This window comes from Lithobates pipiens, unplaced genomic scaffold (genome assembly GCF_037356315.1).
Source record: "Lithobates pipiens isolate NorthernLeopardFrog02 unplaced genomic scaffold, aLitPip1_a1.2 Scaffold_13, whole genome shotgun sequence".
NCBI lineage: Eukaryota > Metazoa > Chordata > Amphibia > Anura > Ranidae > Lithobates > Lithobates pipiens.
The window spans coordinates 196,460,321-196,476,569 of record NW_027507718.1 but is presented as its reverse complement, the minus strand read 5'-3'; the positions used below and the strand labels follow the sequence as shown (position 1 = coordinate 196,476,569).

General features: G+C 41.0%; 1 protein-coding gene across 1 annotated transcript in view; it reads right to left on the bottom strand.

Annotated features, from left to right (window-relative positions):
* FRAS1 (Fraser extracellular matrix complex subunit 1) overlaps positions 1-16,249 on the bottom strand; it is a 708,831-nt gene that overhangs the window by 360,910 nt on the left and 331,672 nt on the right. The window contains exon 16 of the mRNA XM_077476089.1: positions 12,319-12,459. Coding sequence (XP_077332215.1) covers positions 12,319-12,459 — 141 coding nt within the window. The remainder of the gene's footprint in view (positions 1-12,318; positions 12,460-16,249) is intronic.

The window sequence follows — 16,249 nt, the reverse complement described above, 5'->3', positions numbered from 1 at the left end:
CATCACACACATGCTGGGGAATTTGGAATTACAGAACGCAGTGTCTGTATAGTCTGTTTAGCATAAGGCAAGATGCAGGATGTAATTTCACAAGAGGCATGTGCAAGATGCAGGCTGAGATTGGGTGGGAGGCAAGTACAAGAGGCAATCTAAGATTAGGCAGCAGGTGTGTTTAAGTGGCAAGACATAATTGATTGGGGGTGTGGTGGCTGACCAGCCTACGGAATGCAGTCAGGTGTGTGTCAACAGTGTTCTACAACTCCGAATGGCCAACCAAAGAATGGAAACTGACCACGCAAACACAGATCAGCATCTGCGTTTTGTGTGATCAATTTAAAACAAGAAAGCACTAGAACTATGATTTGTAAAATACACATACTGCATGTAAATACACACATAAAACTGAATTTGTATGCAATAAAATTCATTATAGTGTTTATTAAAAATAATATTGATTGGATGCAACATAAAAATTGTAATTATTATCATTTTATTATTCTACAGGGCTTCTACATTCAGAAAATATATAATGGGGGTATTTTTTTTTCAATTATCTTTTTATTGACAGATGCACAAAAGATGACAATTACAGGCAGATAAACAGCCATGCTATATCACAGTTAGGGTAATAACAGTCAGCGTAAATACCACAATCCAACATTATCTGTTTATAGGATTGAAAAAAGCAGTTTTGTGCAATCAATAAAGATTTCAAAACCTTTGAGAAAGTAGTAACTAGTAATGATGGACTATATTTTAAAACCGTGTTCGGCCGTGACAAAGTGCATCAATTTTTGAGCTTAAGAAAAAATTATAATGGCAAAAGAATAAAAAAAAAAAAAAAGGAAAGAAAAGGATGAATTGGGAGGAGGTAGGAGAAAGGATGCGGACAGTGCCTCGCCAGCCACACACCATTCAGGTCACGATAGGCAAAAAATTGGTTTCATAAGTATTGAGAGTATTCATCATAAAAACCAAACGGATCCCTGTAGAACCATCTGGTTTTGTGTTTTTCCAATTTGTCCCGAAGAGCATAGGTCAGATGCTCCATGCTTTCTAGATCATTCACTCTGGTGAACAATTGGGTGAGGGTAGGAGGAGATTGTTGTTTCCACATGGCAGGAATGTATGCTCTAGCTGCATTAAGTAAATGTTTAAGTAATGATTTATTGTATTTTTTCCGGGAAAGAAGGGTCAGATTAAGAAGAACTGCTGCAGGGTTTCCAGTCACTGTGATATCCATAAATTTGTGGATCAATTGGAGGACTTGCAGCCAGAATGGCTGGATGCCCGGGCATTCTCAGAAGATATGTAAAAGTGTGCCCCTCCGGGAATCGCATCTCCAGCATCGATCGCACAATTTTGGGAATAGTTTGCCAATAGTACAGATGGGGTTCTATACCACCGTGTCATGATTTTCTAAGTGGTTTCCTGGTACTTACTACATATCGATGATTTATGACTGAAAAAGAGAATCCTATCTTTTTGTTGTTTTTCAAAAGTGACCTGAAGGTCTTTTTCCCATTTGGAAAGAAAGGGAGGTTCTGATTACGCATGAAGATCTAGTAGAGCTTCGTAGGAAAGGGAAAAGGATTTTCTTATCGGACCATCCCCCAGACAGAGCTCCTCAAATGGGTTGAGAAGCCTCTAAAAGAGCTGTGGCTTGGGTAGTGAGTTCAGGAAATGTGTTAATTGGTGAGCTCGCCAGTGGCTTAGGAACTGTGATCCCAAGCCCGCAAACAGGGTTCTGCATCGAATCCAAATGTTTGCGCAGAGGACTTAGGACGCACGTAAGACCTTCTGTGGCAAGTGTATGGTAAATGCTTGGTCTGACAATCCAGGACTGAACTTGGGATGTCCTATTATCGGTGTCACTGGGGATGGGAAACTGTTGAGTGAAGAAAGTTTAAAGAACCTTTTGTATTCAATCAGAGTGGGTCCAATTAAAGGGTGGTGGGAGAGGTGGGTAGTGTGACTTTTTGCCTGCCCAAGGCAGGCCCTGTACTGGTACCTGTGCAGCATCTTGTTCCAAACAGACCCATAGCTTGGTGGCACTATGCCTACACTAGTCTACTACCCTGGTCATGTGGACAGCTGTATAGTAAAGAGCCGGAACTGAGAATCCCATTCCTCCCTTAAGTTTAGGCAGGAGCATAAGTGCTCTGGCGAGTTGGGGGGGTTTTCCCCACCAGAGTTAGTAAAGGTGGAGCTAACCGATTGAAAGTACATTTGGGGGATCTTAATAGGCAGGGATTGTAATAGATATAAAAGTCTGGGCATCACATTCATCACGATAGGGCTAGACTATTCCATCTTGCCAAATCTGTGGACAATGAGGCCAATAGTGGCTGAAAATTGAATTTAAATATGGAGTTTAGATTTTCTGGTATTTTTGTCCCTAGGTACTGGATACTGTGAGTCGCCTATCTAAAGGGGAAGTTAGGCCATATGCTTTTCAGAGTAGGGTCTGGGAGGGAGACATTAAGAGTCTCAGATTTTTGGAGGTTTACCTTGAAGTTGGATAGGGCACCATCGTTTTTCAGTTCCCATATTAAGGAGGGCAGAGAGGTAAGGGGTTCTGTGATATAAAAAAGAAGGTTGTCTGCATATGCCGCCACTTTGTGGTTGTATGCCGTGGTTTGTACTCCTTTCACATCTTGATTATTATGTATGTGTTGAAGAAATGGTTCGAGTGTTAATATAAAGAGAAGTGAGGATAGCGGACATCCCTGTCTGGTGCCATTACAGATCACGAGGGAGTCGGAATTGAAGCCGTTGACTCTAATGGTGGCCGTCGGGTTTGCATAAATTGCAGCTATCCAGGACAAGATTGGGGCGGGCATACCAAAACATTTGAGGATTTCAAAAAGAAAGGTCCAATGAACTATTTTCGGCATCTGTAGATAGAAGCAGAGGAGAGTTGAGTTTTTCAGATGATGCAATGATATCTAGGGTTCTAATGGTGTTGTCCTTAGCTTCTCTGGATTGGATGAACCCTACCTGAACGAGGGGTACAATACTCTGCAAGATGATATTTAATCTGTTTGCGATGATTTTGGTAAATAACTTTGCAACATTGCAATTCAAAAGTGAAATGGGACGATAGCTGGCACATTGTAGGGGGCCTGGTTTCGTAATGACAGAGATGTTAGCACTGAGTAACTTAGAGGGGGTACTATGGCTATCTGTGATAGCGTTAAAGGCTTCTAAGAAGTGTGGCTTAAGTATCGATTGGAAGGTTCTATGGTATGAAAGCGTAAAGCCGCCTGGTTTTGGGGCTTTCCCAAGCTGGGTAGCTGCAATGGCCATCGCAAATTTTTTGGCTGAGAGTGGTTGGGATTAGGATTCCTTTTTCTCCTGCATAAGCCTAGGAAGTTGAGCTTCCTGTAGGTAAGTGGTCATTTCAGAAAGTATACGGGTGTGTTGTGAGGCAGATCTCAAGTTGTATAAAGCTGAATAAAACTTGCGGAATGCTTCAGCTAACTCTGGGGTGGAATGTATTTTAGAGCCAGAAGAGGTAGTCAATGCAGAGACAAATGATTTACTATTTTGGGCTTTCAATGCTCTAGCCAACATGCTGCTGCTCTTGTTGCCATATTCATGGTATGAGCGACGGACCCTTAGAAGAACATGTTTGGCCTCGTAAAAAGGGAGTGTTCCCTAATCAGTTCCCATACTTTAGTAAGTTCCATTTCCATTGCAGGGTCTTGATTAAATTTATGCACTCATTCCAGAGTGTACAGTTTATCCAGGTCAGCTACTGTTTTCTTTCTGCATGTTTGGATGCATGTCCGTGCTTAATAAAGATCCAACAGAGAACACACTTGTGTGCGGCCCACAGGGAAAGGGGGTTTTCTACAGATCCCGAGTTTGTGATGAAGCAATCGCTAAGTTTGCGCTGTGTGCCTCCATGGAAATATCAAGGGAAGTAACAACACTTTTCCTCCCCGTTGAACCAGCTGGAATGGAGGAGGAGCCCCAATGCAGGGTACCATACTTAAAAAAAAAAAAAAAGGAGGGGTAGGAATTCTGGAAGGTTCTACATGGGGAACGCCAAAATTCTATGTAAGGGGGATTGGTCCTTTTCGTCAAGTGTCTATGGAACCCTGTATAGGAAAACTGCATGGGGAAGTTGAATGGTCATCAGCGTCGCTCATCATTTCGTAATTTTTTTTTTTGTGTTTTCTTTTGTATTTGTGCCAGGTGAGACAAATTCTGCATAATTTGAATGGAAATGGCTACAATCATTAGCATTTGTATGAGCTCTCCCTGCTCACAAAATAAGCTGTGGATATTCCATGCATATTAAAATGACACTAAACTCTGATTTAAAATATATATATATATATGAAATGGACTAGGGACAATGGACTATGAAACTATGGGACTGTAGTGTGCATAGAGCAGTGTATATGACTAGAACTAAAGTGCACTGCTTGTTCCAAAAAAAAGGGTGTTGAGATGGAAAAGAAGAGGTTTGGGGGCTTATGTTACAGGAGACAGAAAAACACAGTAATGCCGCGTACACACGCATCAGACTATCTGGCGGACTTAGTCCAAATGAGCTATCTGCCCACACACGGCACTTTTTCAGTGGACTAGGTCCGGCGGACTATCCGCCGTATCGCCGGACTATCCGCCGTACTTTTGAAATGAACGGACTCGCCCACACACACGGAGGAAAGTCCGTTCATTTTGAGCGCGGCTCCAGGTAGGAAGAAGGCGTCACTGGTCCCGTCACCTGGTATGGACTTAAAGGGGAATCCCTACGCCGAAAAAATGGCGTGGGGTACCCCCCAGGTCCATATAAGACCCTTATCCGAGCACGCTACCTGGCCGGCCAGGAAAGGGGATGGGGACGAGCAAGCACCCCCCCTCCTGAGCCATACCAGGCCGCGTGCCCTCAACATGGGGGGGTGCCTTGGGGAAGGGGGGACCCCCCACCCCAAAACACCTTGTCCCCATGTTGATGAGGACAAGGTCCTCTTCCCGACAACCCTGGCCGTTGGTTGTCGAGGGTCTGCGGATGGGGGGCTTATCGGAATCCATGAGCCCCCTTTAATAAGGGGGCCCCTGGATCCCGGCCCCCCACCCTATGTGAATGAGTATGGTGTACAATGTACCCCTACCCATTCACCTGTGAAAAAAATGTAAAAAAACACAACACACAAGGGTTAAAATAGTTTATTGCACAGCTCCGGGGGTCTTCTTCCGTCTTCGGGGGTCTTCTCGCCGGACTCCTCCGCTATCTTCTGCTAGCTCTTTTACTAGCGGAGGAGCCCGGCTTTCTTCTTCGCCGCCGCTCTCTTCTTCCGACTTCAGGGGTCTTGTCCCCCTCTTCGGTTCTTCTTGCCGGGCCACCGCGCCTTCTTCTAGCTCTTTTACAATCGGTGGCCCGGTCTTCTGTCGCCGCTGTCTTCTGTCGCCGCTGTCTTCTGGCCTTCTGCTCTTCTCGAGCTGTTGCCTCGTCGCTGTCTCTGGCCACAATGACAGGGACGCAGCGTGCGGCGACTTATATAGGGACATCGCCGGATGATGTCCCCGCTCATTATGATGTCACAGTCCCAGCATCCTCTGCGCGGCCCCCCCTTCCCCAAGGCACCCCCCCATGTTGAGGGCACGCGGCCTGGTACGGCTCAGGAGGGGGGGACCACTTGCTCATACCCATCCCCTTTCCTGGCCGGCCAGGTAGCGTGCTCGGATAAGGGTCTTATATGGACCTGGGTGGGGACCCCCACGCCGTTTTTTCAGCGTAGGGATTCCCCTTTAAGTCCATACCAGGTGACGGGACCAGTAATGCCTTCTTTGCTCAAAATGAGCTGACTTTTCTCACATTTCAAAAGTACGGCGGACTAGCACACACACGGCCGTATTGTCTGTCGAAATGCGAGTCCGGCGAACAGATTGATGTGCAAAACTACAATCTTAGTCCGTCGGACTTTTGGGTAAAAAAAGTCTGCCAGAGCCCAAACACGGGCGGATTGTCCGCCGGACTTGCGTCCGCCGGACTTTTCCACCGGATTGTTTGATCATGTGTACGCGGCTTTAGAAGTGATTTCATGCAAAGCAGACTACATTGCCATTAATTAGTGGATGTGCACAGTTTTATTTTGGAGAATAAGTATATCATTTAGTCTAATTTTGAATTGATGTATTCAACTATTTTATTGTATTTTATGTTTTAAACCTTCGGCACGCAGCTCAATTTCTCTCAGGCAGAGACAGCATTCATTCTTACTGTTAATCAATGACCTAGCACTCCCCAGCATTTAAGTAGTATCTTGCTGGATATGCTAAATTAGCTGCAGCATGGGGCATACAATGTGTGTCAACCCCCTCACACATTCTTGTAATATCCAACAAATACCCTCAGTTACACGTACAAGAGCATTTTATAATAATTTATGAAACATACGATCATAAAGCATAATCCAGATGCTTAGATTTTTTTTTTTATTTCCTCTGCTCTCCTTGTAATTTATAAAACATATACGCTTCTTCATATCCATACTTGAGATGCAGGAGAAGCTAATGTATTTGTTTATAAAAAAATCTTTAAACACTTTTCTCTCTGTAAATGTTTGCTGAACACTTGGAAATGCTGAAGGTATCTAATAAGTTAAACTGCAGTCCTCTAAATTGTGTATGTATTCCCCAAAAAAATGCTAATAAGCCAATTCTAAGAAGTGTTCATAAAGAAGGCATGATCAAATATCAATAGCCACTGGAAAAAAGATCATATGAACTCTCATCAACTGTTTCTTTTTATCTTTCCATATCACCAAACGTAAGCAGATGATATTGAGAAAGCTCACAGAGGTGTGAGGTATATATGAAGACAACATTTAAAAAAAAACAAGCTCATTCATGCAATGTGCAGCCACTGTTACGTGTCAAACTAAAAAGACCCGCTATTATACTAGAAAATGTGACTTAATGGGCAAAAAAAAGGCCATCATGTTCATGTCTTTTCCACATGAACTGAAAATTGCACTTTCATATTCTCAAACAGCTGAGCTTATCTTAAATAAGGTTACTGTAGAAACTTAAGTTTTATGATGCTGGAAAACTATCTGCTTCTCAGAAATTTCTTTCATGTAACACTCACATTATGTCAGCTGTTCCTTGTCACTTACATCGTAACAGATGACATTAAATTAGTGGTAATAGCTGGTGTTTATAGCTTGTCGTTCACAATCTTATCTCCACGAATTTGATTTCTTCTCCTACTCTTCAAAAAAAAGATGAATTTAATAAAAAGCGACTACGACTGAAATGACTGCTACTCAAGAATCCTCAATTTAGCAGGATAAATATTACCGTCTCACATTCTTCATACCGAGGCCTAATGCTACCATCAGCATGCAGTCAGAGTACAGTGTGGCGCACTGCCTCTAATATCACTGAGCCTCATTTACACTGAATGTTAATATATTGTTCCCTATAACCCATGCTTCTAATTAGACATCGCAAACAAGAAAGTGCTTAGGGAAAGATGTTAGAGAGTGAGCGTATAAATGAGCCTATTTAGACTACAGAATGATTGTCACAGAGGTGCAATATATTGCTTCCATTATAAAGTCAGGTGCAAGCTTGGCTGAGAATATGTCCATGCATCTTTGAAGGACTGTGGATCCAGGATACTATTTTTCTTTCTAGCATAATCATGCCTCAAGTAATACAAGACAGCTAGTACTTTAATTCACATGAAGATTGAATGGTAAAGCAGTTTGTTTGGAAGGAGAAATAAATGTCCCTTTTTCTTGCTGAGTTGGTCCCTTTACTGCCATAAAGCAGACTGCAGTTTTACAATAAGTTCTAAATACTGTCTGGTCATATGAATATCAATACATAAAAATTGCTTAACATCTGTAAAATGCATTAAATACAACTGTCTCCACTATTAAATGTTCAGTGCATTTATTTGCTTATTTTTGCATTTTCCTTGATATTGGTTTGTTTACCAAATAGAAAGTGTGTAAAAATCATATCAGCAAGCTCAAATTCTTTGCCCTGCACACATGGGCTTATTTAGAAAACACCATATTTAGGGGCTTCCATCTCAGTTTATCTTTGTTTTTGGTAGACACTAGAGACTTTGAGTATATGTATAGCCAAAACGTATTTTAACTTTTAGGGAAAGGTTAACATCACTACCAGGTTACTTTTTGTTTTCTGTATACCATCAGGGAAATTTCCCTGAACTTCTTGTCCCAGAGACGTAAAAGGAAATTAGAGGAAATCTCTCAAAGCCCTGGTTCACATTGATGCTACTTTGAAATTGCGCCCACTTCACTTGAAGTAGCGTGATTTCAAAGTAGCAAGGTCAGCGCGATTTCAGGTGCTACTTGATAGACATCTGTGTGGCTTTTTGCACAGATGTCTATTGAAGTCGCAACTGAAATCGGCAAAAGTAGTGCAGGAACTACTGCAAATCAGTGCGGTGCCTCAAAATCGGTGTTGCACCGATTGGAACAGTGTCGTTGCCTCCAATAGGCTGAAACTTGTCATGCGATTGATCTGTCAAATCGCTCCAATGTGACCACACTTGTCCTCATTGGATGATTTTCCTTATGAAAAAAGGCTAAATTTTGCAAAAAATACATCTGAAGTCTCCCAAAAGCATGTGGGAAAATGTGTTATGGACTGATGAAACCAAGGTTGAACTTTTTGGCCATAATTCCAAAAGATATGGTTGGCGCAAAATGTGATCACCGAGTCACTGAGACTTGGGTGATCACAGATCCGAGTAAGGGGCCGGCCAATGACAGCTTATCACATGATGTAAACAAAAGCTTGGTGATCTTTATATTTTTCTCCTCATGCTGACAGCGTGAGGAGAAAAAAAAGGCGATCACCGGCTTATCTGCAAGGAACATCGGTCCCGAAGAGGAAGAGGCAATTATGCCTCATCTGTGCCCATCAGTACCCCCTGCCAGTGCCACCTGCCATTGCCACCTGCCAGTGCCCACAGTGCCACCTATCAATGCCCATGAGTGCCACCTATCAATGCCCACAAGTGCCAGCTATCAATCAATGCCCACCAGTGGTGCCAATCAGTGCCACCTAGCAGTGCTGCCTATCAGTGTAACCAATCAGTGCCCGTAATTTGCCACCTATCAGTGCCCATCACTGCCACCTATCAGTGCCCATCACTGCTACCTATTGGTGCCCATCACTGCCGCCTCATCATCGTACATCAATGAAGGAGAAAAATTACCTGTTTGCAAAATTTTATAACAAAATGTAAAAAATCTTTTTTTTTATTCTGTCTTTTTAAAAAAAATTTAACAAAAAAAAAAAAAACGCAGAGGTGATCAAATACCACCAAAAGAGAGCTCTATTTGTGGGAAAAAATAATAATTTGAGTATAGTGTAGCATGACCGTGCAATTGTCATTCAAAGTGCATCAGCGCTGAAAGCTCAAAATTGGTCTGGACAGGAGGGGGGTTTAAGTGCCCAGTAAGCAAGCAGTTAAACTTTTGGAATGGCCCAGCCAGAGCCCAGATCCGAATCAGATTGAAATCTGTGGGGTGATCTGAAAAGGGTTGTGCACAGGAGATGCCCTCACAATCTGACAGATTTGGAATGTTTTTGCAAAGAAGAGTGGGCAAATATTGAAATATTGCCAAGTCAAGATGTGCCATGCTGATAGACTCATACCCAAAAAGACTAAGTGCTGTAATAAAAATCAAAAGGTGCTTCAACAAAGTATTAGTTTAAGGGTGTACACACTTATGTGCCACATTTTATTTTTTATTTTTTCTTCCCCATCTAAAAGATTTCAGTTTGTTTTTCAATTGAGTTGTACAGTTTATAGGTCACATTAAAGGTGGAAAAAGTTCTGAATTGATTTATCTTTGTCTCATTTTTTTACATCACAGAAACCTGCCATTTTAACAGGGGTGTGTAGACTTTTTATATCCACTGTAAATAAGATTCTTGGTTTCCCTTTCCCTTAATCTCCCCCCTTTCCTTAACCCTTTGCCAACCCCACCCTCACCCCCCCCCCCCCTTCCTTTTTTGTCTTCCTCTTCTTTCCTTCTTTTATCTTTCACTATGCTTATCATGTCCATTGCTCATTTCTTAGTTCTTGCTCTAATGCATGATGATAACTTGAACCTTATAGATCCTTAGTGGAGTAGAGAGAGCATACATTTTGACTGCCTTGGATACCTCCCTATCTGTATGTAATGGCCTACCAGGTCCTATGTCAACACATTTACTAATTATAAAGGTTCTTGATACCAAGGTTATGTTTTCATATACTACAATATGGGAGAGTTCCCCCAAGGGGGTTTTTAGCAGCAAGGTTAGTAAATTCACTTCACTTCATTTGGGGTGTGTCTTCCCTATGCTATGTTTTCATATACTTACACTGTTTATAGTATTCTGCTAATACCACCTATGGTGAATGTTTGTTACTTATTCATATTGTCCTGTATTTACAACACGTCTTCTACACTATTACTTTGCATTGATTATTTTTCTGTTGGTACCTTTTTACTATGCAAAAATGCCAATAAAAAAAGATTAAATATAAATAAAAATGTTGCTGGTAGACACAGAGTGAAGTTCTCCTTAACATAGCCAACAAGATAGAACCAGCAGATGGTTCAAAATGTTATTTAACCAAAACAAAATTTATTATATTTCAGCTCATCAATCTTTAAATGTGGTGGCTGTATTCATTTTTTGTTTTTAGGCTTTTTTCCTTTATTTTCACCTGGTGATCCAGTAAGTAACACACTTTCTGTCTTAGGGTGTCTCCACTCTAGATGGAGGAGGGACACCTTTGGACAGCAGCATTACTGCTAACTGGAGGGAGAAGGTAGTGTTCGATGCACTAGCAAACTTAGATGGCCTTGACAATTGAAGTTGAACTCCAGCTAACATTTTTCGGGCAGTTACAGCAACAGTTATTTTTCCTTTTGGGATAAAGGTTTTACATGAATGACTATTAGCTAAACACTGTAAGCACCTTTGTTGGTGTTAAATTATTTGCATCAACCCTTTAACTTCCATTTTGCTGGACAACTTGGTTTGTTAAAGAAAAAAAAAAAAAAACAGATTTACTTACCAGACCAACAGGTGAAAATAAGAGCCCTTTCACACCGAGGGCATTGTGCAGACGCTATAGCGTTAGAAATAGCGCCTGCAATCTGCTGCACCATTCATTCCAGTGTGAAAGCCCCGAGGGCTTTCACACCGGAGCGGTGCGCTGGCAGCACATCAGGAAAAGTCCTGCCAGCAGCTTCTTTGGAGCGGTGAAGGAGCGGTGTGTTTACCGCACCTCCATCGCTGCTCCCCATTGAAATGTGGGAGGTTTTAACCCTTTCTCGGCCGCTAGCAGGGGGTAAAAGCGACTCGCTAGCGCCCAAAATGCGCTACAAATCCGACGGTAAAACACTGCTAAAAAATATCAGCGTTTTACCACTGACACTATAGGCTCTGCGGTGTGAAAGGGGTCTAAAGGAAAAAAATTATTAAAAAAGGAAAACTGCTGAAGTCACCACATCTAAAGTGGAGTTTAACCACTTGCCGACCAGCCGTCGCAGTTTTCCTGCGGCAGAATGGCACGGCTGGGCGAAACAACGTTATGTAACGTCGCTTTTAACCTGTGGCCACTAGCGCTGTTCGCCCCCAGAGCCGATGCGAATGCCCAGCGGTCGCAATCACCGCCTGGCTCCCGCGATCGCTGGAGACGCACGAGAACTGGGATCTGTGTGTGTAAACACACAGTTTGCGTTTCTCTGAGGGGAGAAGAGACTGATCGTCTGTTCATACAAAGTATGAACAGCGATCTGTCATCTCCCCTAGACAGTGCCCTCCCCCCTTCAGTTAGAACACAGAAGGGAACACAATTAACCCCTTGATCACCCCTAGAGGTTAACTCCTTCCCTGCCAGTGACATTTTTACAGGGAATATTTATTATAGCAAAATTAAAAATATATTGTGTTTTTTTTTTTTTAATTGTCGCTCTTTTTTTTGTTTATAGCCCAAAAAATAAAAACTGCAAAGGTGATCAAATACCACCAAAAGAATGCTCTATTTGTGGGGAAAAAGGGACGTCAAATTTGTTTGGGTGCAACGTTGCACGACCGCGCAATTTCAGTTAAAGCGACACAGTGCTGAATCACAAAAAGTTCTGGTCTAGAAGGGGGTAAAATCTTCTGGGGCTGAAGCGGTTAATAACACCTTAATCTACCAGTGAGATCAATAAAAGTTTAAAAAAATCTACTTAAATGTTGTCTTTTTGTTTTTAACAAACACCAAATGTATATTGAAAAGATCGCCAGTGAGACAATATATCTTACCTGTACACATTGCATCGGAGTCAGCATAATAGCCACCCGGACATTGTGGGACACACTTGCCATGGTGAAATATTCTGCCTTTGGCACAGTTTACACATCTGCTGCTATCCAAAGAGCATGTGTGGCATGAAGGATCACAGGCTTAAACAGACAAAGAGAATACATTAAATAACAAACAGCATAAAACACCATCACAAACATGATCAGACTTATGAAGTAGAACTGTACTTTGATGTGTTCCAAATGTGAACATTTCGCCTGGGTTGCAATCTGCACTTGGCATTAGGTAATGTGACAGATGGCCACTAAGAATACAGAAAACGGCCAGGCCACTATAAAATCTGGTTATAACTATTCAGTCCATTCATTTACAATATTTTTTACCAGATGAAACACCTTTCCATGTGCAGAGAAATGTCACAATTCAATCTTGTTTAATCTAAACAATGTTCTGCTAATTAAACCTCATAATGAAGGAGGAGGGTAGTTCCATATAAAATGTAATTGCTGGAGTGCAACTAAGATGACTTATCCTGGGAGGTAATACAATCTGATTTAAAACCGTGATGGTTTCAATTACAGCATAAAGTATATTATGGACTACAAGACAGGTGTTGCATATTTGGCCACACATATGCACACTTTTATTCATAACATGTAAAAACGATTAATACTAACACTTGAGTAATAGCTGAAATCCAATGTATAGTTTAATGTATTGCATATTCCAACATAGTTGATGATGCATTCCAGAGGTTACATTCAGGTAAGCATATACAGTATACTTACCCGAGCTCTATATATGTAAACCAATAGCCAAATGGAAATATTTACATTTCCCATCAAAGTCAAGCTTAGACCACCCCCCCCCCCCCCCCCTCAGATTCTGAGCTTCTCTATTAGTCCATGACGGTACCTATTGCATTAAAAAACAGGAGATGCATCAGTTTTTGCCTCCTGCTATATTACATAGTTAAATAGTTAGTAAGGTTGAATAAAGACACCAGTCCATCCAGTTCAACCTGAGTGAGTGTCTACAATTGTCCCTATCCCTGTACACTCACATCGGTCCCTACCCTCGAGGAGCAAATGTTCATGTATATGTTCATATATGTGTTTTATGTTGCAGCTTGTTTTTAAAGAACACAGGTACTTGTGTTTTTTTTTTTCAGTACGCCAAACTGCTTTACATAGTGTATATAGGAATAAATGCAAATGCATGAAAAGTATTTGTACTTGTGCTTACACTACATAGTGTAGAAAACCTTCCCTTATGGTCTTTCACAAAATCTTCCTCTATAAATATATTGGCGTCTGAATCATCATATAAATTTCTCACACGCTGGTATTTGGTTCCTGCGAGAATCGCCAAATTCTCAACAGACAACACTGGCCTCTGCTTTCGTGGCTGTCCAGAAAATGGTACCTATATACATACCTGGTGGCATTGCTCAATTGTACAATCATTTTGGAAAAAGATCTTTCTGATAATTACAAAATTTTTTGATCGTCCAATTTTTCCAGACCCAATTATAGCTCTCCTTAATTTAAAACCAGCCTTTCTGAATCAGTAACAATTCAAATTAGTTCTTACACTCCTGATAGCCGCAAAGCAGACTATAGCCAATGCGTGGAAAACAGATGTGGTGAATATTGCAGAAACCAAACATAGAATGAATCAATCTTTCATCCATGCTAAAATGGTCGCTATAGATAAAAACCAGATGACAAAGTTTGATATCATATGGAAACCCTGGATTAAATATTATACGTCAGATAATATTGACAACCGAGTTTTATTGTTATGGTGATTAAGATTTTTTATAGAATTACAACATTAGATGATATATAAAACCTCCTCCAGAGAATTATTCCCTCCCCTTCCCTTCCTATATACCTTTTATGTTCTTCCCTTACTATATAATACTTACTATAAACATACTTTAGAAGTTATGGTCAAAACTTTAAAATCATAAATTTCCTTTTAGACATATTTATATTTTCTTGGGATTAAAATGTTTAAAACTCAGCTATAAGAATGTTTTCAAATTCTAAAATATATAAGGCCATTTATTGTCATTCCCACGAGAATATCTTGAAATTCTTCTTTGCTTTGTATCATCCGTACTTCAATATGTCTACTTTTTATTTCTGGTATCACATAATTTGTCTTATATTCTGTACATGTAATTTATTTTAACATAAAATAAAAAATTTTGAACGAGAAAACCTTTCCTAGAAACCAGTCCAGTATCTATAAAACAATTAAAACTGTGCATCAATGTGTATTTAGTACAATTTTTTTTTTTAAATGCATATTGATACATGTGCACAGTTGCATATACAGTATTAGTTACAGAGCCAGTGCAACAGGTATTAGTGATATTTTCGTGCTGTTAGTACCTAGTAATAGGTTAGGACAATATAACTAACTGACCATGAATGTCAATGTGATCAAAACACCAACACATTTTTCCCTCCTTGTCTTTTATAGACAGTATACCAAAATGATTCTACACCCATTAGTGTAACAAACACTTGTCAGAATCCTTTTTAGAGCTGTATTGACAGCTAACCCATCTGGCTCTGCTACTCATGTCGATACTAAGCAGAATACATATACAGGTCAGTTTAGTTATTAGGTTTCCTTAACTACTGTTTTTCTGTGGGTTACACAGTCAGTCATCCCAAAACCAATATTTCAGTCTTTGGTACATGCTGGAGAGTTAGGCAACCTTGTGTTTTCTTAAACTTCCTGGTTTTATCTTTGGTATTAGTTACCTGGTCTGCACAACCACCAGAGCGATTACAAATAGATATTTTTCTGGATTTTACATTTAGAGCTGGTTCTCTTTTGCATCAAGAACACATGCACAGTGTTTTCCATGTATTCCAATGGCCCAAGTTCACACCAGTGCAGTGAAATCCAGTGCAGTCAATAAAAGTCAAACATGCTGCATTTCTTTCTATTTGGAATGCACCTGGAAGGCAGCAAAATGCAAGAAAAACACACCAAAACAGATGCACGGAACACCTGTGCATGCCTGCGTGGATAAACACGACCATCACCTGTGTGAATAAGCCTTATTTAACATTATGGACAAAAAGAAGTAATGTTCAAAACTTCTAGGTGGATAGGATTAGAGCCATATGGCAGGAGATGAAAATCTCAGCACTTAGCTCTCAAACAGATATAAGGCCTCATTCACACGAGCATACTACAGCGTACACACATGTTCACCCACAGGGGGATGCATGGGTGTTCTGCACACTGTCGGTATTTGAGGCCGTGCAGCCACATACAGTATCTCACAAAAGTGAGTACACCCCTCACATTTTTGTAAATATTTTATTATATCTTTTCATGTGACAACACTTAAGAAATTACACTTTGCTACCATGTAAAGTATTGAGTATACAGCTTGTATAACAATGTAGATTTGCTGTCTCCTCAAAATAACTCAAAACACAGCCATTAATGTCTAAACCGCTGGAAACAAAAGTACACCCCTAAGTGAAAATTTAGAAATTGGGCCCAAAGTGTCAATAGTTTGAATATCCACCATTCAGACCAAGACCATGACCCTCTCACCACCATGCTTGACTGTAGGCAAGACACATTTGTCTTTGTACTTCTCACCTGGTTGCCGCCACACATGCTTGACAGCATCTGAACCAAATAAGTTTATCCTGGTCTCATCAGACCACAGGACATGGTTCCAGTAATCCATGTGCTTGATCTGCTTGTCCTCAGTAAACTGTTTGCAGGCTTTTTTGTACATAATCGTTAGAAGAGGCTTCCCTTTGGGATGGCAGCCATGCAGACCAATTTGATGCAGTGTGTGGCGTATGGTCTGAGCACTGACAGGCTGACCCCCTACCCCTTCATCCCCTGCAGCAATGCTGGCAGCACTCATACGTCTATTTCCCA